Here is a 9,748-nt window from a genome sequence, read left to right on the forward strand (position 1 = left end):
GCTTGTTATGAATACTTGCATGTGACAGTGAGATAATTGGCTGCTGTGGGAAGTCCCCAACCAATAGCCCAAGGAATTTAACATATTTTCCTGTGTATAGCTGAAAATATATGAAATTATAACTAGAAAGGTAAGAGGATCAACGTCAGCCTTCTTCTTAAAAGATTTTTGTTTCACCTCAGACCCCAAATACTATCAGCATTACCATCATATGGAGAGTTCAACATGGATTGGAATGAGGAAGTGTCTGGTTATTATGCTCAATATATTTATGATTCCAGTTACCCAGGGCAGCAACACACACACACACACACACACACACACACACACACACACACACACACACACACACACACACACACACACACACACACACACACACACACACACACACACACCCCTAAGAAGGGAGTGTATTGGTGTTCTCTGCCTACACACTGATTCCCAGCTGGTATCCCCAAGCTGCTTCCATGACCCCTGAACTCATCACCTCTCCCAAACCCACTCACTGAGAGTACACTGAGGCCCTGGACTACAGCCTCATTCCTTCACTGAGAGGAAATAAACAGGCCCATGTAATACTGCCTGATTCCTTCCAGAAGCGTACTGGTTTGACCTGCATGGATTTCCCCCATGTGTTTCCTGCAGGAAGTCTACTGTGCGGCCTGTTGTGCTTGTGCTGCTGCCTTTATCAGCAAGTGCAAAGGGCGAGTTTCATTCTGAGGAACCACAAGAGTACACTTTCAAATAGTGTCACAAGTTGCAAGTTACTTTTCCATTTCCTCATGCTGTGTGTCAGCACTATCTTGCTTGAATGGCTACTTTAATGGCTGTGTCAAGCACTGGATACTTCCACAGCACTGACCAGAATAATGTGGCCATCAGATTGCTGTGGGTAAAAAAATGAAGTGCCCAAAAAGAATGTAAAGCATGGTATATGATACATTTCGGTTTTTATATTATGGGCATATACTACTGCATAATGTTATATTTGTGTTTATACTGTTTATATTGTTCATGTTAAAACGTTTCATAGCAAGGTTTGTTCAGTGGAAGTTATGAAGGCTTATCCCATACCCTTAAGAATACACTTCGAATACATAGTAGATGACAGTGTTCAGTTTTAGGTAAAGTTCCGTTTTTTTTTTTTAAATGTACAAAATTGAGAAGGAAAAAAAAATAACAGGCAATAAATACACCTGTTTGCAGTGCAGTCCGACCTCCAGACTTTACTTCTGTAAACTGTTTTATTACTGGACACAGTGAATGATTAAACAGTTTGGAGCTCTATCTTAAGGCTGAATCTAAGTGACTCAGAATGTTTTTATGTCATCCTGTTCCAAGAAATGCATTTATATGTTCAAGAACTCTTTCTCTTTCACTTCTTCACTATAAACCTGATAGACCAGTCTTGTTCCAACCGATATCTGTTGCTTGAACAAGGGTCATGTATGGGCATGTACAAAACCCTGCACACAAACACACCCACATACCTAACTCTTTATCTTCAATGTCCCTCAATAACCCTGATAAATCAGTCTTATTCTTACAGATATGTACTTCCTGCCTTGTCTGGGAAGTCCCGCCCCTCTTCTTCCGGCAAATTTGATTTTGCCTTCAGAAGTTGGTCTGGCAAACTTGCTATACAAGTTTAGTTTAGCATTGTAAGGATCCTTGGAGCCAATCACAAACTGGCTATTGGCGGATTTAAACTAACTACGGCTACGTAACAAAAGCTACAGCAAAGGGAGTTTTTAAACATTGGACTCTAATTTCCTCATTTAGGGCCTGATTTACTAACAGGATTGCGCCCATTTTCTGGCGTAAAATAGCGGTCGTAACGAAAAACGGTATTTACTAAGCTGGCGCAGCGCATATTAACGCTTTGAGGGTGTGTACCTGCAAACAGGTGGGATGGTTCGGAAACGTGGGTGGTAACGTAGGCGTGTAGCGCTATTTAATGGGAGGAGTGCGCCTAATGATGAACTGCGTGGTATTTACTAAACTGCCCGGCGAGCGCACATCTCTGATTTGCACGCTAATTCTCCGCCTCATAAAAGCACGTCTTAACCATGCGCATTTCCACTGAGTCTGAAAACGTTGATATGGCAGCAGCAAGGCAAAGACATAGACAGAGACAGCGAACAGAAATATTTGTTTCAACTCGTATAATTCATATATTCATATATATGAAATTAAACTTTCCGAACGTAATTGGAGAAATTGATCGCACCCACATGCAAACAGTCCCACCTTCAATCCGCGAACACGTTTACCGAAACAGAAAGCACACATATTCAATGAATGTCCAGGTCATATGTGATGCCAACATGACCATTACTTACGTGGTAGTGGTCTGTCCATGACAGTTTTATCTTTCGGAATAGTGTCATTTATCCATGATTGAGCAACGGTGATTTTGGAGAGGCCTGTCTACTTGGTAAATGTATTTGTTTCAGTGGGGATATATTGTAGTGAACCCATGTCCCTTGTAGAACGTATTAATCTCGCCATGTACACATATATATTGTTATAATAGACAGTGTATGCATTAATGCCACCAATAGCGATTTATAATCGTGTTCTTTTAAACATCTCGCTGTAGATGATGGCGGGCAAAACAACAATATAACCCATTGAATCAGGTTCAGTGATTGAGCGAACGTGAACCAATACATCTATCTCGCTATCTATTCGCTATCTATTCGCTGAACCTTAGTTTTTTCTTCCTCGAATCTCCATGGTGGCAGTAACTTGCTGGCAAGTTCTCCAGTCTTTTAACGGCGCGCTAAATAATGATTGCCCAGCGCGTATCTGGCTTGATAAATATCACGGAAAATGCGGGGAATCACCGTGCGTTAATGTGCGCCTGGCAAAGATGCGTTCGCAAATCAATCTTAGTAAATCAGGCTCTTTAAAGGGCGGAGTAAGCACAGTTTGCCCAGCGCAGATCTGGCTTGATAAATACCAAGTAAAATGCGCAAAAACACCGTGCGTTAATTTGCGAACGCAGATTAAGAAGCGCTCGCATATTAGTAAATCAGGCCCTTAGTCTTGTATGGACATTGATTTAGCAAAGAAAGTCACAGACATGCACACACACACACACATGCAGATTACCTGTTACGTTCCATTGGAGATGCATATATCGTATCATGGCAGTATTAACTGCATTAAGAGGAAACATCCCTTATTTACAAATATTTATTTAATCTTAGTTATTACCCTGACTCAGGGATGGATTACTGAATGGCCCAGGGGCCCATGAACCAGAGCCTCTGCGTTAGGTCGCTGTTATGTATCTCTTATTTGTGGTTGAAATTTGCTTGTATTTTGTTTAGTTATTGTTGGCTTTTATTGAGTATACCTGCGCTGTGTTAGAACATGTGTATGTGCGCTGTAAATCCTGTTGAGGTACAGCTGAATTTAGTTATTGTGCTGTTTAAAAAGTATGCTATTACATTTAAGTAATGTCTTGCTGGCGCATCATTTTTGCAGCCGCAGGTGCGCATGCCTTTTACATGTCCAGGCCCAGAGGCCCAAGGTTTCATAATCCGTCCATGCCAATAGACAGATTCTTTATTTAAGCCTGGGGAAATACATTGAGGGACAAATCCCCATTTTGCAATGATGCCGAGATTACAGGGAATTAGAGCGCCACAGATGTAGAAAACCAATATCCATCCAGTGTGTGCGGCGTCCCTTTCTGTGTGCTGCTAGAGGGCAGAAGCCCGAGAGACCACACTGCTGGTTGGACAGATTGGCTACAGTACAGACTCCAGGAACGTATCAGGTAAGGATACTTGGAGAGCAAAGCAGCAACACACATCCTGTTTCTTGGCAACCAAGATGTGAGTGGCTCGGAGACCCACTTGTGCCCCCAGTCTCCCCACCTGATTGCACTCTCGAGGTGTCCGTCAGGGTTTTTCCACCTGGGCTCTATTTTTAAATCTTTTATCCTCAAACAACAATAAAAAAGCAATTTAAATATGTGACAACTGCAAGGGTTGTCGTAGTGAGGATTCCAAATGTATGGTTTGTTTTCAACTCTCCTAACCTGTTTCCCAGGTAAGCCCTGGTGTTCAGCCCTGCTCTCAGACATCTTCTGGACCCAACCTAATCTGACCCTGACGTATCTATGTTGCTGAAACAACAAGCATGCTTTGTTTTTGTCGTGATTCAGCTTAATATGGATTGTAAGCATTTATAGATAGATAGATAGATAGATTAAGGTCATCCAGTAGCTTACATTTACCACACAAACATACATACATGAATCACAGTAAACACAATACAATAAATACAATACACACAATACACATAGGGAGAACATGTACACAGGTAGTGGGGTGTTTACGTGTGCATGTGCATGTGCATGTGCATGTGCATGTGCATGTGTGGATAGTGCAAAGAGTCCTGTGCTTGTGTGTGTGAGGATAGTGCAAAGAGATATAAAAAGTAAAAAAAAAAACAGTAAAGTAAAGACCGTCCAAGGGGCTTGTGTAGCCAGTAATAAAGGATGGGCAGTGGGATGGAATAAAGTGAGATGAGAAGAGGAGGGCAGACGGAGGTAGACTCATGCAGAGAAGTCCATCTCACTCCCCCTCACCTTCTGCGTGGCGTTGTAGAGCTGAATGGCCCTGGGAACAAAGGACTTACTCAGCCTGTCTGATGAGCATGACAGTGACAGGAGTCTGCCACTGAAGATGCTCCTCTGTCTATTGAAAGTACTGTACAGTGGGGGGTGGTCATTGTCCAAGATTGTCAGCAGCCTACTCAGGGTGGCCACAACAGACTGATAAAACATGCCCAGGAGTTTGTTGCAGACATTGAAGGACCTCAGCCTCCTCAGGAAGTAGAGTCGGCTGTGACCCTTCTTGTATATGGCATCTATGTTGGCTGACCAGTCCAGTTTACTGTCCAGATGAACTCCTAAGTACTTGTAGGTGTTGATAAAAGGGAGCTCCAGTAGTCCAGTGTGGCTCCTTCAGGAAGAGCATAAGGAAAGTCAGGTGCTGAAATACCACAAACAATATGGGTTCTGATAAGACATGATCGAGTTATAACATCCACATCCAGCAAGTGGTGTTCTGATCATGGTATGCAGGTCCCCACTCTGGCATCTCAGGGCAGCAGTCTCTGCAGTAGTGTGGTGGTGTAGCACAGCAGTAATAGAGAGGTGGCACTGTGGTCAGTTGGTCCAGAAGGAGAACAGATCATTTGGCAGTCCTGTCTGGTTCAGTATGTTCCATAAGCACCTGGACAAAAACAAACTGTATGGGATCATGCTTATCTCTTTGAACTTGTGCACAAACTATTAAATTATACTCCATGTAAAACAGCCATAATCTGTGGTATGGGGAACACTGAGTTAATTCTGTTATCGTGCAGGCCTTTTACAAAACATTAATCTCATGATGGCTCGGTCTATTAAATAAAAGAACATAAAGTTTGTGACTTCAATGGCAGTTTGAGTATATGGGTTAACAGGCAGAAAGGGATTATTGTTGCCATGTTCCTAAAGAAAACACAAATATTGTGTGGATTATATGAAAATGCTTTTGTAAATGTATTTCATACTTAATACTTTTATTGTATAGATTACATTCCTAAAGATAAACACAATTAGAATTGCAATGGGGTTTCTATGTTGCTGCAATTTGATTCTCTCTTGTTGGAGAATAGGAACCACAGGAACAGCCACAATATTATACTTTCAGAAACACACTATTAAGTCAGCAATATAGTTAAAATCAAAATCAGTCAGTAATTTAGTGGTAAAAAAGTAAGCTACTCACGTCACCATTATTAATACGATCATGAAAGACATTCAGATCACCTGACTGCTGTGCTGCCGTATTACCACATAGTTCACTTTGTTCCTATAGAAATACCAACATTATGATCAGAAAGGCAATCAAACCTGATACAGATAGGACAGAAATGGATAGAAGCTTTAGTGGAAATCTGTACCTCTGTTGGTACAGTATGGCCTGAACTCTCTTTTGTGACATAAAAAAGAAAAAAGACAGCGAATGAGAAATGTAAGTTTGCATATACTGTGCATTATCATAGAAAATATCATGGACGGATAATTACAATACACCAGTAAGAATCAATTATTACAAAATAACAAAAAACAACAAAATAACAAAAAACAAATATTAAAAGGATGTGATTGTGTATGTGTAAAAATTAGACAAAAATTTAGAGAAGAAAAAAATATACATTCATATGGTTGAGTCTTTATCAATCTTCTCAAAAATTGCAATCCTGATAAAAGTAGGCCTTAATAATAATAAATATGAACATTCTTACCTTGTTGAGGTTTTATATTCATCTTCCTTCTATTATATATAAATGCCACACCCCCACATGTAGCAGCTACTGCAACACCAGCTATGACACCAGCTACAATGGCACCAGTGTTTTGTCTTTGACCACAATCAGTGTCATTAGAAGATGATCCTTCTCTTAGGACAACAAGTCCAATCATCTCACACCTACAGAGATCACATAAGTAGTTACATTTTATATAAACAAGTCGATAACTTATCATAGCTAAACTTGAAAACTTTAAAGTGAGTGAGCGTACAGTGTGTGTGGTCTGCAGGATGTGAATGATCCATCTGAGTATGTGTCTCCTACACAGTCACCACACAAAGTATCTGTGGATGCTGTACCTGCATGGACAGACAGAAATAAAGGGAAAACATACATCATCCACTAAAGATACATGTTGATTGTGATGGTCATTTTGAATACCACAGATGAATGGAGACTCCGTCCGAGAATGTTGTTCAATCAGGAACAAGATTTGATTCTTTACAATGATGCGCATCAAGGGAGAGAAGAAGGTTTCACATGAAAATAACAGTCTCGCTCTGACTTTGTAGGCATCTGGAACTTTAGGAAAACAAATTCTACTACCCCTGTCAGTAAGAACACAAAGTTTGACATGGAGAACACAGATTTGACCAGAAACCTTTCTGTTCGAACTTAATTCTTATAAGAAGACACACACAAATATAGTGAAGAATAATTAAAGAGGAATCATGATAGAAAAAAATAAAGAATGATTAAGAAATAATGATTTTGATTCAGAACTCTTTTAATGGCTAACATACTACTGTAACGTGTTCCCTTTCTTGTTCCTAGCATCAGTGTGTGTGTGTGTGTGTGTGTATCTATGTGTGGATGTGTGTGTGTGTGTGTGTGGATGTGTGTGTGTGTGTGTGTGTGTGTGTGTGTGTATGTGTGTGTGTGTGTGTGTGTATTCACCTCCTCTTCTAACTTTATCATTTTGTCTCTATAGGGTAATTACAGAGGATTGTCTAACCTGTCTGGTTGATGTACTGCCCTGGTGAGCACTTTGTGTGTTCCACAGCTCCTCGGCAGCCATCTTTGATTGGGTCAGTACAGTAGTGACCTTCCAGAGGCTCACAGAGTGTGTCTGAAGTGGAGCTGCACGCCCTCTTCACTCTTAGACCTGCACCTATATTAGGATATACAGTGATGATAAAGTTGATTGAAAAACATTTCAATTGCAATCAACAGTTCACAGAATTGTCATAAAAAAATACATAGAAAGCACAAAAACTAAACTAATAAGGAACGTAAACCAAAACTGCTGCAATATTTAACTTACTCGAGTCACAAACTGTGCAGGACCTACAGTTCTCCAGTCCGTTGGGTGCATCAGTGTAGGTAGATGACAGACATGGAACACATGTCGTACTTTTGAACTCAGTGCAGTGTTTTCGTACACGATAACCTTTAATGAGTTAATAAGTAGTTAATACTTAAATCAAACATGGGTTTATCTCATTAAAGCTCTAATGAAGCAGCAAGTCATGTACTATGACACAGTTATGCTACTTACCAGGACCACACATAGGGCAGCATTCCTGGCCTATCAGATATTCAGCTCGACCACAGGCAGCAGAGACCCCAGACAGGGGAGTATAGACCTCAGACACGGTCAGCAGGATCATCAGAACTATAATCACCAACTTCACCATGATTTCATCATCTCCAACTGACATACCTGTCAAACCAATGAAGAGACAATTCATTTAATTGCCCTTTTTATTTTCCTATTTCTAGTTTCATTTCGGCTTTCAGGGCTCTTTACCTAACTGTAATACCAACTCCTACAAATGCATAAGTGTCAGATTGGTACAAGTTAGAATGTGTCATATGCAGTGGTCATCAAAATAAGCTTTATTGGCCAGGTATGTTGACACCTATAGAAAATTTGGCTGTGGTTGTCGTTGCCCTACTATACACTACTATTTTGCCTGTTCCTGTTTTTCTAGGTGTAAAAGTCCTGTAGGGTAAGCAGGGGGCACTGATGATCTTTTCAAGAGTCCTTACTGTCCACAGCAGTCTGTTATTGTTCTGTTTAATAGCTGATCCAAACCAGATTGGACAGAAATTAGTTTTTTTTTTTTTACTAATATCAACTATCTGACTTAATCTCAATTTATTTTAATAATGTCTTAACAAAGTCATGATAATAACTGACCTGTTAAGCCTGGACATCATGTTTAATAGAGAAAACAAAAGTGCAGTATGAATCAAGGATGAAAAAAAAAAACAGAACTGGACTGAGAAATAAACACCCTTCTAAATTTTACAATTCACAGAATGTTCTGTTACACTGTCACCTTAGCCCAAAGTTAAAGTCTATCTAAGGTAACGGTTAAGATGACTCTAATATAAAATCTCCTAGTTTTTGCTGTTATTGCAACAAGGAACCAGGACTGTCCAGGAGGTGTTTGGGGGACAGATTCCATTCTAAATGGCCTTTTCTTTTTAAATATCAGTTTACCATCCATTTCTGCCGTGGTGTCTCACTCTGACTCCCACTCCTCTTATAAACAGCTGGGATCAGTCTAAAGGGCATTTTCACAACTAACAGAGCAATTGTGATTCTGCACAGAGGGGAAACAAGGGGTTTATGCAAGTTTATGTTACTGGTCTCAAAGGTCAAGACTTACCTAACAGACGACTTGCTAGGTCGATACATCAGGCCGCAATATTGTCTGAATTTAAAATCTGTGGAAATGACGATGACGAACATTAAATTATCTCTTACTGAATGAAAACGTTAAACCATATTTCAGTAGTAGGCTATTAAACTGAGGTTAAATAAAAATCTTGTATTAACATCAAGTTGACCTCGATAGCAGGTACAGCGTCAGGATATGAACCTCAGAGCCTAACAGGCCAAACACACTTCCTCAGAACCAGCTGCTGCTGGTTTCCTTGCCACTGCTGCCAGATGTGGGGTAATTCGTAAGAAATCAAAGCCCGTGTTCGCACAGCATATATCCCACATTTTGATCTGTGTTAGGACAAGAAGTCGAGTCTCCAGTGGTGCAAAGGTCTGCAGTGACTGTAGGCAGGTGATCCAGAGTCTGTAGACTGAATAGTTCAGAGTCTACTGTAAACTCTAGACCAATCAGAACGTGTCTACAGACTCTAAACCAATCAGAATGTGTAACGTTGTAAATAGACGTGTAAAACCACATCTGGACACTTTGCACCTAAACAAAAGTCGCACACTTTCTATGTAGACATCAGAAAACGATGTCAAATTCTGAAAAAATACATTCTATGGCATCTTTAAATAAGCAGTGATTGGCTCCTGAACATGTGAAGCAGTGATTGGGTCCTGAACATGTACGCAGTGATTAGCTCCTGAACATGTGAAGCAATTGGGTCCTGAACACGTGAAACAGCC

At 40.4% G+C, this 9,748-nt stretch overlaps 1 protein-coding gene across 1 annotated transcript; it reads right to left on the reverse strand.

Moving 5' to 3' along the window:
- Nucleotides 1-714: 714 nt before the first annotated feature.
- LOC308361086 (tumor necrosis factor receptor superfamily member 5-like) lies at nt 715-8,045 on the reverse strand (the record flags this gene model as incomplete). The annotated part of the gene is made up of 8 exons (XM_080833329.1): nt 715-719; nt 4,777-4,985; nt 5,606-5,609; nt 6,319-6,503; nt 6,596-6,683; nt 7,340-7,495; nt 7,649-7,774; nt 7,883-8,045. 8 exons carry the CDS (start codon nt 8,043-8,045, stop codon nt 715-717), a joined length of 936 nt encoding a protein of 311 aa, XP_080689455.1.
- Nucleotides 8,046-9,748: the final 1,703 nt, after the last annotated feature.

This window comes from Sprattus sprattus (assembly GCF_963457725.1).
Source record: "Sprattus sprattus genome assembly, chromosome: 2".
In the NCBI taxonomy this organism is placed as follows: domain Eukaryota; kingdom Metazoa; phylum Chordata; class Actinopteri; order Clupeiformes; family Clupeidae; genus Sprattus; species Sprattus sprattus.